This window comes from Nerophis ophidion, linkage group LG15, assembly GCF_033978795.1.
Source record: "Nerophis ophidion isolate RoL-2023_Sa linkage group LG15, RoL_Noph_v1.0, whole genome shotgun sequence".
Taxonomy (NCBI): Eukaryota; Metazoa; Chordata; class Actinopteri; order Syngnathiformes; family Syngnathidae; genus Nerophis; species Nerophis ophidion.
The window spans coordinates 200,311-222,237 of record NC_084625.1 but is presented as its reverse complement, the minus strand read 5'-3'; the positions used below and the strand labels follow the sequence as shown (position 1 = coordinate 222,237).

The window sequence follows — 21,927 nt, the reverse complement described above, 5'->3', positions numbered from 1 at the left end:
GCTCAAGGTCTGAGTGGACGCAAAGGAGAGAGAGGACCCATGGGCGTTCCAGGGGCTCAAGGTCTGAGTGGACGCAAAGGAGAGAGAGGACCCATGGGCGTTCCAGGTGCTCAAGGTCTGAGTGGACGCAAAGGAGAGAGAGGACCCATGGGCGTTCCAGGTGCTCAAGGTCTGAGTGGACGCAAAGGAGAGAGAGGACCCATGGGCGTTCCAGGTGCTCAAGGTCTGAGTGGACGCAAAGGAGAGAGAGGACCCATGGGCGTTCCAGGTGCTCAAGGTCTGAGTGGAAGCAAAGGAGAGAGAGGACCCATGGGCGTTCCAGGTGCTCAAGGTCTGAGTGGACGCAAAGGAGAGAGAGGACCCATGGGCGTTCCAGGTGCTCAAGGTCTGAGTGGACGCAAAGGAGAGAGAGGACCCATGGGCGTTCCAGGTGCTCAAGGTCTGAGTGGACGCAAAGGAGAGAGAGGACCCATGGGCGTTCCAGGTGCTCAAGGTCTGAGTGGACGCAAAGGAGAGAGAGGACCCATGGGCGTTCCAGGTGCTCAAGGTCTGAGTGGACGCAAAGGAGACAAGGTATGTAGTTAAAGAGTCCACCAGGGGGCAGTGTTTACCCAGGAGTTGAATACAAGTCTTACATTCAAGCAGGATGAAATATTTCTGTCCTTGTCGTGCTTCACTACTTTGAACTTATTCTAAAGATAATATATTACTTAAAAATGATTCTAAAGATAGTATAACATGTGTTTCTTTCCTTGTATTACATCATTATGCTGTCTATTTTTTATAATTCTTTTTATCAAATCAACATAAAAAAACCACAATATTCCACCCACTTACATTTTGAGCACCAACCCACAAAACCTCCCTCCCCCATTCACACAAAAGGTTTGTTTCTTTCTGTTATTAATCTTCTTCTTCCTCCAATATATAAGAATATATAGCAATACAGTCTGCAAGGGATACAGTGAGTAAGCACACATGGTTGTGCGTGCTGCTGCTCCACTAATAGTGCTAACCTTTAACAGTTCACGTTACTCATTTTCATTGACTACTAGTTTCTCTGTAACTGTTTCTATATTGTTGTACTTTCTTCCTTATTCAAGAAAATGTTTTAAATATATTTATCTTATTTTATTTTGTTTTAAAAGGACCTTCTATTCACCAGACCTGGTTGTCAATGATATTAGATTGTTTGAAGGGTTCTTCCAACCAGTTCCAGTCCAGATTATGTCCAGGTCCATGGTACATGAATTGATTAAAGTCCTACTGAAAGCCACTACTAGCCACCACACAGTCTGATAGTTTATATATCAATGATGAAATATTAACATTGCAACACATGCCAATACGGCCGCCTTAGTTTACTAAATTACAATTCTAAATTTCCTGCGGAGTTTCCTGTTGAAAACGTCGCGGAATGATGACGCTTATGATGACACGTGTTTGTGACGTTATTGTTTGGAGGAGACATATTAGCCCAGCACCACTTGCGGCTAAAAGTCGTCTCTTTTCAGCGCATAATTACACAGTATTTTGGACATCTGTGTCACTGAATCTTTTGCAATTTGTTCAATTAATATTGGAGAAGTCAAAAGTAGCAAGATGGAGTTGGGAATCTTTAGCCTTTAGCCACACAAACACACGGTGTTTCCTTGTTTAAAATTACCGAAGGTGAAGCTTTACTATGGATCAGAGCGGTGAAGCAAACATGGATCCCGACTACTTGTCAACCGGCAGGTTTCGGTGAGAAAATTGTGGTAAAAAGTCGCCTCTTACTGGAGATCGGCGGAGCTTCTGTCCTTCTGCAGCTTCGTGACTTCTCTCAGAGACCGGCGTCAACACAGCCGTGGACACACACCTCCGACTATCAGGTAGTGTTTAACTCACTAAAACACTAGCAACACAGTGGAAAGATAAGGGATTTCCCAGAATTATCCTAGTAAATGTGTCTAAAAACATCTGAATCGCTCCCACAGCCCTCGCCTTTTTTTTTTTTACTTTTTTTTTTTTTCTAGTCCTTCACTCTAAATTTTCTCATCCACAAATCTTTCATCCTCGCTCAAATTAATGGGGAAATTGTCAATTTCTAGGTCCGAATAGCTCTTGCTGCTGGAGGCTCACATTATAAACAATGTGAGGATGTGAAGAGCCCTCACACCGGTGACGTCATCGTCTGCTACTTCCGGTACAGGCAAGGCTTTTCTCTTAGCGACCAAAAGTTGTGAACTTTATCGTCAATGTTCTCTACTAAATCTTTTCAGCAAAAATATGGCAATATCGCAAAATGATGAAGTATGACACATAGAATGGAGCTGCTATCCCCGTTTAAATAAGAACATCTCATTTCAGTAGGACTTTAACGGGGACCCCGACTTAAACAAGTTGAAAAACTTATTGGGGTGTCACCGTTTAGTGGTCAATTGTACGGAATATGTACTGAACTGTGCAATCTACTAATAAAAGTTTCAATCAATCAATCAAAGTCGGGCTCAGCAACACACGCCTTCATTTATATACACTTAAAATTAGGGAACACAACAATAGATTGCATATAATCTATGAACAAAATGACATTTTCAAAATAAGCATTTATTTACAGTTCAGTTTATGTCCAGGTCGGACTCAGCAACGCACACCTTCATTTATGTACACTTAAAATTAGGAAACACAACAACACATTGCAAATATCTGTAAACAGAATTACATTTTCAAACTTCCCATATTCTTTTATGTTTATTGGCATCATTATCGGTTTCAACCATATAACTTTCTGAAGTCAAAAAATACTGAATACATGTTTTAATGAGGGAAAAAAGTGAATATCTGTTTTTGGCCTTAAAAAAAACCTTTCACTGAATGCTATAATTAAATTGACTTAGTCATGACTGTCAGAACTCTCCTAAAATAACAGAAAGCACATCAAGCTTCATAAACAAACCAATCCTTAAACACATTTTTCCAACTTCCACCCAAAAGGAAGACACAATATGACAATACCAAAACAAAAGCAGGGTGGATTCAGACTCCTTACAACAAAATCGCCAATCATTTGACTCTTGTCACATTCCATAGTTTTAACATTTTTCTCGTGGTTGAGAAGTGATAAATAATTTTAATTGGAAATAACGATTTTGGAGTAGTTTTGTAGATTAATTTGAATATGGCATCAGTCAAAAATGTCCTCCCATTTTCCATATGTGTTGTATGGGGCAGCCTTTAAAGATTTGTTTATTAGATAAAAATGATATTATTTTCCATTATTTTAGTTCCTTTTTGCCGACTAGAATTTCTTATTAGAGGTTTTAGTTCCATAATTATTTGTTTCCATGTTTTCTCAATGACTCCAGATAGTTTCATCCATCCATCCATCCATCCATTTTCTACCTCTTATTCACTTTTGGGGTCACGGGGGGCGCTGGCACCTATCTCAGCTACAATCGGGCGGAAGGCGGGGTACACCCTGGACAAGTCGCCACCTCATTGCAGGACCAACACAGATAGACAGACAACATTCACACACTTGGGAGCATTTAGTGTTGCCAATCAACCTATCAGTTAGATTAAGTGAAAAACTTGAACAAGCATCATCATACATCGTTCTAAAGGCCTACTGAAATGAGATGTTCTTATTTAAACGGGGATAGCAGCTCCACTTTATGTGTCATACTTGATCATTTCGCGATATTGTCATGTTTTTGCTGAAAGGATTTAGTAGAGAACATCGACTATAAAGTTCGCAACTTTTGGTCGCTAATAAAAAACCTTTCCTGTCTCGGAAGTAGCAGACGATGTGCGCGTGACGTCACGGGTTGAAGGGCTCCTCACATCTGAACATTGTTTATAATCATATCACCCAGCAGCGAGAGCGATTAGGACAGAGAAAGCGACGATTTCCCAATTAATTTGAACGAGGATGAAAGATTCGTGGATGAGGAAAGTTAGAGTGAAGCAATAGAAAAAAGAAAAAAAAGGCGACGGCAGTGGGAGCGATTCAGATGTTATTAGACACATTTACTAGGATAATTCTGGAAAATCCCTTATCTGATTATTGTGTTACTAGTGTTTTAGTGAGATTACAAAGTCATACCTGAAAGTCGGAGGGGTTTGGTGACCGCCAGTGTCTCTGATGGAAGCCATGGAGGAACCAAGAAAGTCGCAGCTGCCTCTTTGAGAGCTGCTGCAGGAAGAACGACACAAGTTCCCCTGATGTCTCCGGTAAGAACCGAATTATTACCACAATTTTCTCACCAAAACCTGCCGGTCGACATGTGGTAGAGAAATATGTTCCATAGTAAAGCTTCGAAACAAACAAAGAAACACCGGCTGTGTTTTGGTTGCTAAAGGCGGCTGCAATCCACCTATTTCCACCAACAGCATTCTTCTTTGACGTCTCCAATATTAATTGAACAAATTGCAAAAGATTCAGCAACACAGATGTCCAAAATACTGTGTAATTATGCGATTAAATCGGACGACTTTTAGCCGTGAGTGGTGCTGGGATAAAATGTCGGCTTCAACCACTAACGTCACAAGCACGCGTCAACATAAGCGTCATCATTCCGCGACGGTTTCAACAGGAAACTTTGCAGGAAATTTAAAATTGCAATTTAGTAAACTAACCCGGCCGTATTGTCATGTGTTGCAATGTTAATATTTCATCATTGATATATAAACTATCAGACTGTGTGGTCGCTAGTAGTGGCTTTCAGTAGGACTTTAAATTGGAGTCGTTAATCTCGTTATATGCAAATATAAGGACAATAAAGTCTATTCTATTATCGCGGAATGGGGAATGAAAACGATGCGGCAATGGAAATCGAGATTGGCAGGATTTGTAATTTCACGTAACCACGGTGAATTTCATCCGCTTTTTTTTTTTATTCTTTAAAAAAAAAAAGTGTAATCAAGTTTTTTTCTCCTCACCGGCGCGGGTCCCAGTCGTTAGCTGATGGGAGAGACATCGGCGCGGGTCCCAGTCGTTAGCTGATGGGAGAGACATCGGCGCGGGTCCCAGTCGTTAGCTGATGGGAGAGACATCGGCGCGGGTCCCAGTCGTTAGCTGATGGGAGAGACATCGGCGCGGGTCCCAGTCGTTAGCTGATGGGAGAGACATCGGCGCGGGTCCCAGTCGTTAGCTGATGGGAGAGACATCGGCGCGGGTCCCAGTCGTTAGCTGATGGGAGAGACATCGGCGCGGGTCCCAGTCGTTAGCTGATGGGAGAGACATCGGCGCGGGTCCCAGTCGTTAGCTGATGGGAGAGACATCGGCGCGGGTCCCAGTCGTTAGCTGATGGGAGAGACATCGGCGCGGGTCCCAGTCGTTAGCTGATGGGAGAGACATCGGCGCGGGTCCCAGTCGTTAGCTGATGGGAGAGACATCGGCGCGGGTCCCAGTCGTTAGCTGATGGGAGAGACACCGGCGCGGGTCCCAGTCGTTAGCTGATGGGAGAGACATCGGCGTGGGTCCCAGTCGTTAGCTGATGGGAGAGACATCGGCGCGGGTCCCAGTCGTTAGCTGATGGGAGAGACATCGGCGCGGGTCCCAGTCGTTAGCTGATGGGAGAGACATCGGCGCGGGTCCCAGTCGTTAGCTGATGGGAGAGACATCGGCGCGGGTCCCAGTCGTTAGCTGATGGGAGAGACATCGGCGCGGGTCCCAGTCGTTAGCTGATGGGAGAGACATCGGCGCGGGTCCCAGTCGTTAGCTGATGGGAGAGACATCGGCGCGGGTCCCAGTCGTTAGCTGATGGGAGAGACATCGGCGCGGGTCCCAGTCGTTAGCTGATGGGAGAGACATCGGCGTGGGTCCCAGTCGTTAGCTGATGGGAGAGACACCGGCGCGGGTCCCAGTCGTTAGCTGATGGGAGAGACATCGGCGCGGGTCCCAGTCGTTAGCTGATGGGAGAGACATCGGCGCGGGTCCCAGTCGTTAGCTGATGGGAGAGACATCGGCGTGGGTCCCAGTCGTTAGCTGATGGGAGAGACATCGGCGCAGGTCCCAGTCGTTAGCTGATGGGAGAGACAGAGAGAGACTAATTGTGCTGCTGTCATTCTGGAGGGAAGCTAAAAGCTGAGGGGATGGAGCACGGGGAGCAGGTGCCGGCTGATGGGAGATCCGGGGTGGGGAGGGTAGGTGTGCGCTGGACAGGGCCCGGGGTTATTACTCTAATTGACACTTCACCCACACGCATGCACACGGTCCCCGGGGGCCAATCAGAAGGCAGGGCTTGCAGCGACGGGAGGACGGAGGGGCTGGCACAGGGGCTGGCACAGGTGCTGGCACAGGTGCTGGCACAGGTGCTGGCGCCGAGTGTATCAGGGGTGTAATTGCACTGCTGATATTTGTCTGTGTGTGTGTCACGCCAGCAGACAACACACACACATGCGCGGCCCATTAACCCTACAGGTCCTATCGAGAGCAGCTTTCCTTTGAAAGCCTTCAGGGGCCCCGTGTTTTACACACTGAATATAATCACCTGCAGAGGTGCGGCGCTCACTGCTGGCCAACAGCAGTAATTGAGAGACAGGGGATGGGGGTCCACTGTCGCCCCGGCGTGTGTGTTATTGTGCTTGAAAGCTGCACACACACACACACACACACACACACACATTCTGATATAATGAGTTAAGCTCAGCCATCACAGCAGTGTTTTATCACAGCGTTACGCTTGCTGCTACACGAAGGCCAGTGTTTCACTTGCAAAGATGCAACAAATCAAGGGAATTTATTTCCGTGTGTGTGTGTGTGTGTGTGTGTGTGTGTGTGTGTGTGTGTGTGTGTGTTCTGGCAATGCTTACTCAAAGGCCTACTGAAATGAGATGTTCTTATTTAAACGGGGATAGCAGCTCCATTCTATGTGTCATACTTCATCATTTCCCCATATTGCCATATTTTTGCTGCAAGGATTTAGTAGAGAACATGGAGGATAAAGTTGGCAACTGGAGAAAAGTCCTGCCTCTACCAGAAGTCGCAGACGACGACGTCACATGTTGATGGCTCTTCATATATTCACATTGATTTTAATGGGAGCCTCCAACAAAAAGAGCTATTCGGACCGAGAAAACGACAATTTCCCCATAAATTTGAGTGACGATGAAAGATTTGTGTTTGAGGATATTGATAGCGACGGACTAGAGAGAAAAAAATAAGAATAAAAAAAGTTTTTTTTTTAAAAACGCAATTGCAATCGCGTTGCATTAAGACAGATTCAGATGTTTTTAGACACATTTACTAGGATTATTCTGGGAAATCCCTTATCTTTCTATTGTGTTGCTAGTGTTTTAGTGTGTTTAACAGTACCTGATAGTCGGAGGTGTATGTCCACGGCCGGGTGTTGACGCGCAGTGTCTCAGGGAAGTCGACGGCAGTTGTACGGGAGGCACAAGCTCAGCTGATATCCGGTAAGAAGCGACTTTTTAACCAAAATGTTCTCACCGAAACCTGCTGGTTGACATGTAGTCGGGATCCATGTCCGCTCTGATCCATAGTAAAGTTTCACCTCCATGAATTTTAAACAAAGAATCACCGTGTGTTTGTGTGGCTAAAGGCTAAAGCTTCCCAACTCCATCTTTTTACTTTGACTTCTCCAATATTAATTGAACAAATTGCAAAAGATTAAGCAACACGGATGTCCAAAATACTGTGTAATTATGCGGTTAAATCAGACGACTTTTAGCTGTGTGTGTGTGCAGCGCTCATATTCATAACAGCCCCTGATGTCACGCGTACACGTCATCATTACGCAACGTTTTCAAGAAAAAAGTCCCGGGAAATTTCAAATAGCAATATAATAAACTAAAGCGGCCGTATTGTCATGTGTTGCAATGTTAATATTTCATCATTGATGTATAAACTATCAGACTGCGTGGTGGCTAGTAGTGGCTTTCAGTAGGACTTTAATGGGGACATTGCTCTGTTTACACCAGGGGTGTCAAACGTATGGCCCGTGGGCCGGATCAGACCCGTGGACAGGTTTTACCCGGCCCGTGGGATGAGTTTGCTAAGTATAACAATGACCCAAAATTTTTGAATGAAAGAAACTGCTGTTCTAAATGTGTCCACTAGATGCCGCAACAGCAATTGGTTGTATCTTTGTAGATTATCCTACATATGCAAAAAAAATAAACCATATGAAAATGAACAACCTACATAAAAACCATCCCGTAATTTGATTTTGATATTATTTTTGTATCTCGACAGATTGAAAATTAACACCAATGAGTTGACTGATGAACATTATCACATAATTTATTCAGAAAGTATAAATAACGACAAATAAAGATAGAATTCTATTAACCGCAACATGTAAGTGTGAAACAAACCCAACAGGATTTGTGCATTTCCAGAATGTGCTTTTTCTATTTTCAAACAAAGAAAACAATCTGAAGTTGTATTTATTTTTACGTTATCGTGCCGTTTATTACCAGTCCAGCCCACTTGAGAGTAGATTTTTCTCCATGTGGCCCCCCATCTAAAAGGAGTTTGACAACCCTGGTTTACACAGTCACCTTTAGGGCGGTGGTTCTCAAATGGTGGTAAGCGCACCCCTGGGGGTACTTGAAGGTATGCCAAGGGGTACGTGAGATTTTTTTAAAATATTCTAAAAAAAAAAAACAATTAAAAAATCCTTTATAAATATATTTATTGAATAATACTTCAACAAAATATGTATGTTAGTTCATAAACTGTGAAAAAAATACAACAATACAATATTCAGTGTTGACTGCTAGATTTTTTGTGGGCATGTTCCATAAATATTGATGTTAAAGATGTCAGCGCGTGGAATAGGGAGTGGACCCAGATGCAGAGAGGAAGTTCCAAAAAAAGCTTTTATTTTGAAATAACTTTTAACCTCCAGAGCAAAAAGTATTATGCATATAATAACTAACAAATAATTTGCTGAAATGATTCCGGAAAAAGGTCAACCAAAATTCACTCCAAAAAATAGAAGGAGAAAACTAACAAAAGAAGGAACTTACAATAAAGTCGTTTCTACTATAAAAATAACATAAAGCGCTCCAATAGGAGGACGAACAAAAAGGCTATAAATATATACTTAATACGGATAAACAAAAAATCACTCAATATTAAAGGAAAAAGGGAATTTGGAAAAAACACAAAACTCACCAAATAGGATGGACGAAGGCTAGGAAAACAAAGGAGGAAAAAGTAAAACTCAAAATTACAGCAATTAATTTCTTGATCCAAGGAAGAAAACAAGGGAATAAGCACGATAAGGATATCAACATGGACATGAGCATGGACGTTAGAAAGGCACGTAAGCACGAGACGATCTGGCACAGGACAAGAGGCGGCATGAGCTTAAATAGGACAAGATGGTGATGGGAAACAGGTGGAAACAATCAAGGGTCAGGGATGACGTCAGACTGGTGACACAAAAGGAAGGGCCCGTGATCTGGAACAAGAGGAGTAGCTTTTCAAAATAAAATATGCGCATCACAAGACAGAAAACAAACAAGACAAGACTTCCCTCACCGCGGTGTGACAAAAGATTTCTTTTTTTGTGAAGAAATGTTTAGAAGTAAGTTGATGAATCCAGATGAATCTCTATTACAATCCCCAAAGAGGACACTTTAAGTTGATGATTACTTCTACGTGGAGAAATATGCATTTAGAATTGAATCACTTGTTTATTTTTCAACAAGCTTTTAGTTATTTTTATATCTTTTTTTCCAAACAGTTGAAGAAAGACCACTACAAATGAGCAATATTTTGCACTGTTATACAATTTAATAAATCAGAAACTGATGACATAGTGCTGTATTTTACTTCTTTATCTCTTTTTTTCAACCAAAAAGGCTTTGCTCTGATTAGGGGGTACTTGAATTAAAAAATGTTCACAGGGGGTACATCACTGAAAAAAGGTTGAGAACCACTGTTTTAGGGGACCTCTGACAGTATGGGGACCAAAAAAACAGGTCCCCTAAAGGGAAACCCTTTTAAATGATAGTCAGATCCATTCTGAAGATGCCTAAGTGATTTTAAATGCTTTGGCCCAAAAAATATGTTTACTGAAAAGTAAACATATTTAACATCTAATTTTAACTTCTTTTTTTTTAATGGTCCTCAGTAGTCACGTACAAATTTGTGTGAATTATGCAAAATCATTTCAATTTGGTCCCCATGAACCATATGAACTCTTTTCCCCAGGGTCCCCAGTAAGAATGATCAGCACATTACTTCATCAATCCAGAGATTTAAAGACGTGTATGAGCTAACTGGCCAGTGGACATTTTACACCAGTTTTTTTATGCATCCACAACCCGTAGAAAGGGTGGTCCCCACAAGTCATGAACCAAAACTTGGTCCCCATTCCAAATGATAACCTGTGTGTGTGTGTGTGTGTGTGTGTGTGTGTGTGTGTGTGTGTGTGTGTGTGTGTGTGTGTGTGTGTGTGTGTGTGTGCGTGCGTGCGTGCGTGCGTGCGTGCGTGCGTGCGTGCGTGCGTGCGTGCGTGCGTGCGTGCGTGCGTGCGTGCGTGCGTGCGTGCGTGCGTGCGTGCGTGCGTGCGTGCGTGCGTGCGTGCGTGCGTGCGTGCGTGCGTCCTTTTAAACAACTCTTGTGCGGGTTAATGAGCTTCTTGCAAACATGTTTTTTGGCCCTCAAACATCATAAAAGCTATTTTTCAAGCGTCAATGTACAGTGGTGGTCAAAAGTGTACATACTTGTAAAGAACATCATGTCATGGCTGTCTTGAGTTTACAATCATTTCTACAACTCTTATTTTTTTGTGATGTAGTGATTGGAGCACATACTTGTTGGTCACAAAAAAAAAACATTCATGAAGTTTGGTTCTTTTATGAATTTATTATGGGTCTACTGCAGTGGTTCTTAACCTTGTTGGAGGTACCGAACCCCGCCAGTTTCATATGTGCATCCACCGAACCCTTCTTTACGGGACTCTGGCGGCTGTGTTGGAGCCACTATGGATTGAACTTTCACAGTATCATGTTAGACCCGCTCCACATCCATTGCTTTCGGTCCCCTAGAGGGGGGGGGTTGCCCACATCTGAGGTCCTCTCCAAGGTTTCTCATAGTCAGCATTGTCACTGGCGTCCCACTGGATGTGAATTCTCCCTGCCCACTGGGTGTGAGTTTTCCTTGGCCTTTTGTGGGTTCTTCCGAGGATGTTGTAGTCGTAATGATTTGTGCAGTCCTTTGAGACATTTGTGATTTGGGGCTATATAAATAAACATTGATTGATTGATTGATTGATAGTGAAAAACAAAATGTTTTTTCTTAATTTAGTGATTTTACTATATTAAAGAAATACTAATAAAGATATATCTTACGAACATAAAGTTACAGGAATGTACACATGATTGCATGTTTACATCTCATTGTGCAACATGTCAATGTTTTAGTGGGACTTAAATGTGATATCTGAAAGGGGTACACATTATTTCCAAACCCACCTTGTACAGAGCTCATGGAAAACAATGTTTTTTTCTCTCATTGCAAGTGTGCCAAAACACTTACAGGAGAAAATAACCTCATGGAAATGATTGCTGTCATTTGAGTATAATAATAAAACATCCATCCATCCATTTCTGCCGCTTATTCCCTTTGGGGTTGCAGGGGGGCGCTGGTGCCTATCTCAGCTACAATCGGGCGTAAGTCGAGGTACACCCTGGACAAGTCGCCACCTCATCGCAGGGCCAACACAGATAGACGGACAACATTCACACTCACATTCACACACTAGGGACCATTTAGTGTTGCCAATCAACCTATTCCCAGGTGCATGTCTTTGGAAGTGGGAGGGGCCTATCCCCAGGTGCATGTCTTTGGAGGTGGGAGGGGCCTATCCCCAGGTGCATGTCTTTGGAGGTGGGAGGGGCCTATCCCTAGGTGCATGTCTTTGGAGGTGGGAGGGGCCTATCCCCAGGTGCTTGGCTTGGAGGTGGGAGTCGCCTATCCCCAGGTGCATGTCTTTGGAGGTGGGAGTCGCCTATCCCCAGGTGCATGTCTTTGGAGGTGGGAGGGGCCTATCCCCAGGTGCATGTCTTTGGAGGTGGGAGTCGCCTATCCCCAGTTGCATGTCTTTGGAGGTGGGAGGGGCCTATCCCCAGGTGCATGTCTTTGGAGGTGGGAGGGGCCTATCCCCAGGTGCATGTCTTTGGAGGTGGGAGGGGCCTATCCCTAGGTGCATGTCTTTGGAGGTGGGAGGGGCCTATCCCTAGGTGCATGTCTTTGGAGGTGGGAGTCGCCTATCCCCAGGTGCATGTCTTTGGAGGTGGGAGGGGCCTATCCCCAGGTGCATGTCTTTGGAGGTGGGAGGGGCCTATCCCTAGGTGCATGTCTTTGGAGGTGGGAGGGGCCTATCCCTAGGTGCATGTCTTTGGAGGTGGGAGTCGCCTATCCCCAGGTGCATGTCTTTGGAGGTGGGAGGGGCCTATCCCCAGGTGCATGTCTTTGGAGGTGGGAGGGGCCTATCCCTAGGTGCATGTCTTTGGAGGTGGGAGGGGCCTATCCCCAGGTGCATGTCTTTGGAGGTGGGAGTCGCCTATCCCCAGGTGCATGTCTTTGGAGGTGGGAGTCGCCTATCCCCAGTTGCATGTCTTTGGAGGTGGGAGGGGCCTATCCCCAGGTGCATGTCTTTGGAGGTGGGAGGGGCCTATCCCCAGGTGCATGTCTTTGGAGGTGGGAGGGGCCTATCCCTAGGTGCATGTCTTTGGAGGTGGGAGGGGCCTATCCCTAGGTGCATGTCTTTGGAGGTGGGAGGGGCCTATCCCCAGGTGCATGTCTTTGGAGGTGGGAGTCGCCTATCCCCAGTTGCATGTCTTTGGAGGTGGGAGGGGCCTATTCCCAGGTGCATGTCTTTGGAGGTGGGAGGGGCCTATCCCCAGTTGCATGTCTTTGGAGGTGGGAGGGGCCTATCCCCAGGTGCATGTCTTTGGAGGTGGGAGGGGCCTATCCCCAGGTGCATGTCTTTGGAGGTGGGAGGGGCCCATGCCCAGGTGCATGTCTTTGGAGGTGGGAGGGGCCTATCCCCAGGTGCATGTCTTTGGAGGTGGGAGGGGCCTATCCCTAGGTGCATGTCTTTGGAGGTGGGAGGGGCCTATCCCTAGGTGCATGTCTTTGGAGGTGGGAGGGGCCTATCCCCAGGTGCATGTCTTTGGAGGTGGGAGGGGCCTATCCCCAGGTGCATGTCTTTGGAGGTGGGAGGGGCCTATCCCCAGGTGCATGTCTTTGGAGGTGGGAGGGGCCTATCCCTAGGTGCATGTCTTTGGAGGTGGGAGTCGCCTATCCCCAGGTGCATGTCTTTGGAGGTGGGAGGGGCCTATCCCCAGGTGCATGTCTTTGGAGGTGGGAGGGGCCTATCCCTAGGTGCATGTCTTTGGAGGTGGGAGTCGCCTATCCCCAGGTGCATGTCTTTGGAGGTGGGAGGGGCCTATCCCTAGGTGCATGTCTTTGGAGGTGGGAGTCGCCTATCCCCAGGTGCATGTCTTTGGAGGTGGGAGGGGCCTATCCCCAGGTGCATGTCTTTGGAGGTGGGAGTCGCCTATCCCCAGTTGCATGTCTTTGGAGGTGGGAGGGGCCTATTCCCAGGTGCATGTCTTTGGAGGTGGGAGGGGCCTATCCCCAGTTGCATGTCTTTGGAGGTGGGAGGGGCCTATCCCCAGGTGCATGTCTTTGGAGGTGGGAGGGGCCTATCCCCAGGTGCATGTCTTTGGAGGTGGGAGGGGCCCATGCCCAGGTGCATGTCTTTGGAGGTGGGAGGGGCCTATCCCCAGGTGCATGTCTTTGGAGGTGGGAGGGGCCTATCCCTAGGTGCATGTCTTTGGAGGTGGGAGGGGCCTATCCCTAGGTGCATGTCTTTGGAGGTGGGAGGGGCCTATCCCCAGGTGCATGTCTTTGGAGGTGGGAGGGGCCTATCCCCAGGTGCATGTCTTTGGAGGTGGGAGGGGCCTATCCCCAGGTGCTTGGCTTGGAGGTGGGAGGGGCCTATCCCTAGGTGCATGTCTTTGGAGGTGGGAGGAAGCCAGAGTACTCGGAGGGAACCCACGCAGTCACGGGGAGAACATGCAAACTCCACACAGAAAGATCCCGAGCCCGGGATTGAACCCAGGACTACTCAGGACCTTCGTGTTGTGAGGCAGACGCACGAACCCCTATTCCACCGTGAAGCCCATAATAAAACGTTGAACTTGTTATTTAGTCAGGTTTGGATGGAGGCTCCGTCGAACCCCTGAGGTTGACTGATCGAACCCCTAAGGTTCGATCGAACCCAGGTTAAGAACCACTGGTCTACTGGAAATGTGAGCAAATGTGAGAGTCAAAAGTATACATACAGCAATGTTAATATTTGCTTACATGTCCCTTGGCAAGTTTCACTGCAATAAGGCACTTTTGGTAGCCATCCACAAGCTTCTGGTTGAATTTTTGACCACTCTTCTTGACAAAATTGGTGCAATTCAGCTAAACGTGTTGGTTTTCTGACATGGACTTGTTTCTTCAGCATTGTCCACATGTTTAAGTCAGAATTTGGGGAAGGCCATTCTAAAACCCTAGTTGTAGCCTGATTTAGCCATCCATTTACTACTTTTGATGTGTTTTGGGGTCATTGTCCTGTTGGAACACCCAACTACGCCCGAGACCCAACCTCCGGGCTGATTATTGTAGATCCTGAAGAATTTGGAGGTAATCCTCCTTTTTCATTGTCCCATTTACTCTCTGTAAAGCACCAGTTCCACTGACAGCAAAACAGGCCCAGAGCATAATGTTACCACCACCATGCCTGACGGTAGGAATTGTGTTCCTGGGATTAAAGGCCTCACCTTTTCTCCACAAAACATATTGCTGGGTATTGTGGCCAAACAGCTCAATTTTTGTTTCATCTGACCACAGAACTTTCCTCCAGAAGGTCTTATTTTAGTCCATGTGTTGTTCTAGAAATGACTGGAAACTCAATACAGCAATGACTTGATCTTCTTTACAAGTGTCTGTAAAGTTTTGACCAGGACTGTATGTGCTAAGTGAACGCAGCTAGCGCCGTCAAACTCATGTTCACTCAGAGACTCGGTGCATGCAACTGAGAAAAATATATAATAAAACGGTGTACAGTTGTACCTCAACTTACGAACTTAACTACCATGAATTGATTAACGCGGACCCCCGTGTGCTTTGTGTGGACAGTGTTTTGACCGGGGAATACCAGGAGGTTGTGGGCCGCATCTCTCCAGTTGTGGAGGAGCACAGGAAGACGCTCACACCAGGCGTTCCCCAGCTCAACATGTGCGACCGGGCTGTGATGGTAAGCTGCAAAGTAATCTACCCTCACACCTGTTTCCAATGCGGAAGACGCTTTTTGAGCTCAGAAGGTCAAGAAAAAGACTGGGAAAATATCCAATTTAAAATGCTTGGACCTCGGATTGAAAAAGTCCAGCAAGAAACTAGGAGAGCGCAGACTGTACCTTTCCAAAACGTAAAAACAAAAGTTCTGAAGCCAGACAATGGTCCGTAACAGCTCCAAGGTGAAGTCACGTGTTTAAAATCCCATTTCTAGTATTTCCTGAGAGTTTCATCGAACATCTATTGCGAAGCGAGTGAACCCTCTTTACAGTATTTGTCCACTGTATTTGTCTCTGTGGGTGGAGGCGGGGACACAAGCATACGCTCTAACAACTGCTGGGTTGAAAACTACACAATGTTGGCAGTTTTCAACCCAGCTGCTGGGTAACGATTGCTGAGTTAATTTAACCCAGATCGATGGGTCATCTATATTCAACCCAAATGCTGGGTCATTTCAAATACAATGCTGGATTAATCCTACCAAATCAATTGGTTATTTTTGTGTTTCTTTAAAATCAAATCAGTTGAAATAAAAATGTAATACATTTTCAATTCAACACGATTCTCTATATTATTTGGTATGCAAATTAAAAACAGGTTCCAGATCGCTTCGCTTGGCTGCTGATTTATACGCACAATGTTGGCCTTATTTCTAACATTTATTTTCAAAACTAACAAAATGTTAATCAGTCTAATGAAATAAGGTAAGAGTGACTCCATCCCAATCCCAGCATTACATAATTTAGGATAGCAATCGACTAAGCAATTGAGAAGACATAATGTACACATACATTTCGAAAAGAAAAACAAAAACAGATGGAAAACCAAAAATTCATAAAAGCAACAGTATTAATAATGATATAAATAATACCAATAATAGTTGTTTGTTGTAACCCAAAATGGATTCTTTAAAACAAACAAATACAGAATAGTAAAGTATATATGTATATATATATATATATATATATATATATATATATATATATATATATATAGATAGATATATATCTATATATATATATATATATATATACATATATATATAGATAGATATATATCTATATATATCTATAAGCTGGAACGCAAATGGCGCACGACTAAACTTGAGGTGCACCATCAAGCATGGAGTGATGGTTTAAGAACTTATAAACGCATGCTTACCTTAGCTAAAGCTAAATATTACTCAAATCTCATCCACCGTAATAAAAACAATCCTAAATTTTTGTTTAGTACGGTAGCATCGCTAACCCAACAAGGGACTCCTTCCAGTAGCTCCACCCACTCAGCTGATGACTTTATGCAATTCTTTAGTAAGAAAATGGAAGTCATTAGAAAGGAGATTAAAGACAATGCGTCCCAGCTACAACGGGGTTCTATTAACACTGACACGATGGTATATACGGCGGATACTGCCCTCCAAAATAGTTTCTCTCGTTTTGAGGAAATAACATTAGAGGAATTGTTACAACGTGTAAATGGAATAAAACAAACAACATGTTTACTTGACCCTCTTCCTGGGAAACTGATCAAGGAGCTCTTTGTATTATTAGGTCCATCAGTGCTAAATATTATAAACTTATCACTCTCCTCGGGCACTGTTCCCCTAGCATTCAAAAAAGCGGTTATTCATCCTCTCCTTAAAAGACCTAACCTCGATCCTGACCTCATGGTAAACTACCGACCGGTGTCTCACCTTCCCTTCATTTCAAAAATCCTCGAAAAAATTGTTGCGGAGCAGTTAAATGAACACTTAGCGTCTAACAATCTATGTGAAACCTTTCAATCCGGTTTCAGGGCAAATCACTCCACGGAGACAGCCCTCGCAAAAATGACTAATGATCTATTGCTAACGATGGATTCTGATGCGTCATCTATGTTGCTGCTCCTCGATCTTAGCGCTGCTTTCGATACCGTCGATCATAATATTTTATTAGAACGTATCAAAACACGAATTGGTATGTCAGACTTAGCCCTGTCTTGGTTTAACTCTTATCTTACTGGTAGGATGCAGTGTGTCTCCCATAACAATGTGACCTCGGACTACGTTAAGGTAACGTGTGGAGTTCCCCAGGGTTCGGTCCTTGGCCCTGCACTCTTCAGCATCTACATGCTGCCGCTAGGTGACATCATACGCAAATACGGTGTTAGCTTTCACTGTTATGCTGATGACACCCAACTCTACATGCCCCTAAAGCTGACCAACACGCCGGATTGTAGTCAGCTGGAGGCGTGTCTTAATGAAATTAAACAATGGATGTCCGCTAACTTTTTGCAACTCAACGCCAAAAAAACGGAAATGCTGATTATCGGTCCTGCTAGACACCGAACTCTATTTAATAATACAACTCTAACATTTGACAACCAAACAATTAAACAAGGCGACACGGTAAAGAATCTGGGTATTATCTTCCACCCAACTCTCTCCTTTGAGGCACACATTAAAAGCATTACTAAAACGGCCTTCTTTCATCTCCGTAATATCGCTAAAATTCGCTCCATTCTGTCCACTAAAGACGCCGAGATCATTATCCATGCGTTTGTTACGTCTCGCCTCGACTACTGTAACGTATTATTTTCGGGTCTCCCCATGTCTAGCATTAAAAGATTACAGTTGGTACAAAATGCGGCTGCTAGACTTTTGACAAGAACAAGAAAGTTTGATCACATTACGCCTGTACTGTATATACCTTTATATACATATATACATACATATATACTGTATATACCTTTATATACATATATACATACATATATACTGTATATACCTTTATATACATATATACATACATATATACTGTATATACCTTTATATACATATATACATACATATATACCTATACTGGCTCACCTGCACTGGCTTCCTGTGCACTTAAGATGTGACTTTAAGGTTTTACTACTTACGTATAAAATACTACACGGTCTAGCTCCATCCTATCTTGCTGATTGTATTGTACCATATGTCCCGGCAAGAAATCTGCGTTCAAAAGACTCCGGCTTATTAGTGATTCCTAGAGCCCAAAAAACATCTGCGGGCTATAGAGCGTTTTCCGTTCGGGCTCCAGTACTCTGGAATGCCCTCCCGGTAACAGTTGGAGATGCCACCTCAGTAGAAGCATTTAAGTCTCACCTTAAAACTCATCTGTATACTCTAGCCTTTAAATAGACCTCCTTTTTAGACCAGTTGATCTGCCGCTTCTTTTCTTTTTCTTCTATGTCCCCCCCTCCCTTGTGGAGGGGGTCCGGTCCGATCCGGTGGCCATGTACTGCTTGCTTGTGTTTATGGTCAACTGCTCCTTCTTTCTGTTAAAAGGTGGATGCTTTTGTGGTTAAACACTGCCCCCTTGTGGCAAATTGACTAAACTATTCCACTCAAAAATATAAATGAAATATGGATATATTTTGATGTATTTTCCATCTCAACATTTTTTAATTGTATTTTAAGGAATCAGGTCATGGCAAAAAAAAAACTTCAATAATTAACTAAAACCCAATCAAACAACTTTGACTAGTTTTACAGGCTGGATGAGTACACAAAAACAAATAATAAAGAATCATTTTAAATAATATTCATTTAAATTTCTCACAAGTATTTAAAATATGCGTTATCCAAGAAAATAGCTGGACAAAACAGTATATCATTTTTAAAAATCATACAGTGTATAACCATGACGGCGCATAAGAGCTTGTTGTTGTTGTGTTTCAGAACTGGGCTCCAGCCGGCTGTGAGAAGTTAGCAAAATGTCTCAAAGTTCCAAAATCGGCTCCTTGGAAGTGCGAATGGCCGCACTGACTGCAGATGACCAATGAACTTGTTGTTTATTTTATTTTTTTTAATCGGCAACTGTTTTATATTAAACACCATATCATGTCAAAGTCAGCTGGGATAGGCTCCAGCGCACCCGTGTCAACATGCTACAGTTGTGATCAAAATTATTCAACCCCCACACAATTTTGGTATTTTAGCAAGTTGGACATTTATTCCGTATTTTGTTTATAGTCATATCAAATAAAGATGTGTCAAATCCACAAATGCAACTTAAATTGTAACACTGTATTTTACAAAATACCAAAAAAGGACATTTTTCTTAATATCTCATTGACAAAATTATTCAACCCCTTGAAGATCATAACTCTTAAGAACAGAATTTGAATAAGGTCTTTTCAATCAGGTGTTGAAAACACCTGTAGATGTGATTAGAACCATAAGGAGCAACAATTAAACTGATTGAAAAAGACTGTGACGCTCAGCTTCTTGTAGATGGTCAATGGTGTATTTGCAACATGGTGAAGTCCAGGGAGTGGTCAAAGAAGTCAAGAGAGGAGGTCATTTCTCTTCATAAGAAAGGATGTGGATATAAGAAAATAGCAAAGACATTACACATTCCAAGAGACACAGTTGGGAGCATAATTCGCAAGTTTAAATTTAGCTAAAGGCACAGTGGAAACACTACCTGGGCGTGGTAGAAAGAGGATGCTGTGTGTGTACAGTGGTGAAAACCCCCCGGGTAACAGCTGAGGAACTACAACAGGACATTGCAGAGGGGGGAACGCAGGTGTCGTCCCAGACAATAAGGCGCGCACTACGAGATGAAGGCCTCCATGCCAGAACTCCCAGGTGCACACCACTTCTGACTACCAGGCACAAGAAAATAGACTCCAGTATGCCAAAAATCATCTAGACAAACCCCAAAGGTTTTGGGAAACTGTTCTATGGAGTGATGAGACAAAAGTGGAACTCTTTGGGCCTATGAATCAAGGTTATGTCTGGAGGAGAAAAAATGAAGCTTACAAAGAGAAGAACACCTTTCCTACTGTTAAGCATGGTGGGGGGTCAATCATGCTCTGGGGCTGTTTCTCTGCGTCAGGTACCGGGAATCTCCAGCACGTTCAAGGCATTATGAATTCTATTTCCTAGCAGGATATATTAGCTGCAAATGTCATGAAGTCAGTGACGAAGCTGAGGCTTGGGAGACGTTGGACCTTCCAACAGGACAAGGATCCCAAGCATACATCAGAGTGGTTGCAGAAGGAGGGCTGGAAGACTCTGGAGTGGCCAGACCTAAATCCTCTAGAAAAGCTGTGGTGGGACTTGAAGAAGGCAGTTGCAGCACACAAGTCCAAGAATATGAATGAACTGGAGGCCTTTGTCCAAGAGGAATGGGCTCAAATACTGGAGATGCTTGCAAGAAGCTTGTGTATCACCTTTGAAGGATGTCATTACTGTTCTACTAAGTACTAAAGATGCATGGAACTTTGAATGATGTCATTACTGTTCTACTAAGTACTAAAGATGCATGGAACTTTGAAGGATGTCATTACTGTTCTACTAAGTACTAAAGATGCATGGAACTTTGAAGGATGTCATTACTGTTCTACTAAGTACTAAAGATGCATGGAACTTTGAAGGATGTCATTACTGTTCTACTAAGTACTAAAGATGCATGGAACTTTGAAGGATGTCATTACTGTTCTACTAAGTACTAAAGATGCATGGAACTTTGAAGGATGTCATTACTGTTCTACTAAGTACTAAAGATGCATGGAACTTTGAAGGATGTCATTACTGTTCTACTAAGTACTAAAGATGCATGGAACTTTGAAGGATGTCATTACTGTTCTACTAAGTACTAAAGATGCATGGAACTTTGAAGGATGTCATTACTGTTCTACTAAGTACTAAAGATGCATGGAACTTTGAAGGATGTCATTACTGTTCTACTAAGTACTAAAGATGCATGGAACTTTGAAGGATGTCATTACTGTTCTACTAAGTACTAAAGATGCATGGAACTTTGAAGGATGTCATTACTGTTCTACTAAGTACTAAAGATGCATGGAACTAGGGGCTTGATTCATTTTGTCAATGAGATATTAATAAAAATGTCCTTTTTTGCTATTTTGTAAAATACAGTGTTACAATTTAAGTTGCATTTGTCTATTTGACACATCTTTATTTGATATGACTATAAACAAAATAAGGAATAAATGTCCAATTTGTTAAAACACCAAAATTGTGTGAGGGTTGAATAATTTTGATCCCAACTGTAAGTAAACATACAGTAATTAATGAATGGAGTGTGTGATGTAATACGGTAAGTCTGTTTTTTTACATGTTGTTGTACATAATTGTGAGAGTCACGTGTGTGTTTTATGTGCACAAGAATTATTCAAATGTACTTCCTTAAATATTCCAAACAACTGTCAGTATGACGACGTGGAGTTAAAAGTGAGTATTAAAGACATGTTGGGGGATGACAACGTTGTACAGTTATTACTTGTATTACCTGACAAAATATTCATATTCAACATGTTCTTATTGCAAAAGTACACAACGTTGTACAATTATTACTTGTATTACCTGACAAAATATTCATATTCAACATGTTCTTATTGCAAAAGTACACAACGTTGTACAGTTATTACTTGTATTACCTCACAAAATATTCATATTCAACATGTTCTTATTGCAAAAGTACACAACGTTGTACAGTTATTACTTGTATTACCTGACAAAATATTCATATTCAACATGTTCTTATTGCAAAAGTACACAACGTTGTACAGTTATTACTTGTATTACCTCACAAAATATTCCTATTCAACATGTTGTT

At 43.3% G+C, this 21,927-nt stretch overlaps 1 protein-coding gene across 1 annotated transcript; it reads left to right on the top strand.

Moving 5' to 3' along the window:
• Window positions 1–417: 417 nt before the first annotated feature.
• LOC133569805 (collagen alpha-2(IX) chain-like) lies at window positions 418–19,551 on the top strand. The gene is made up of 3 exons (XM_061922426.1): window positions 418–573; window positions 15,161–15,278; window positions 19,020–19,551. Exons 1-3 carry the CDS (start codon window positions 418–420, stop codon window positions 19,040–19,042), a joined length of 297 nt encoding a protein of 98 aa, XP_061778410.1. The 3' UTR covers window positions 19,043–19,551.
• The last annotated feature ends 2,376 nt before the right edge of the window (window positions 19,552–21,927 follow it).

Bases quoted from the DNA above. Each gene is read 5' to 3' on its own strand.
- LOC133569805 (XM_061922426.1), top strand. From the start codon at position 418: ATGGGCGTTCCAGGTGCTCAAGGTCTGAGTGGACGCAAAGGAGAGAGA. The intron at 574-15,160 runs GTATGTAGTTAA...TTGTGTGGACAG, and splicing joins GTGGACGCAAAGGAGACAAG to TGTTTTGACCGGGGAATACC. The intron at 15,279-19,019 runs GTAAGCTGCAAA...GTTGTGTTTCAG, and splicing joins TGTGCGACCGGGCTGTGATG to AACTGGGCTCCAGCCGGCTG.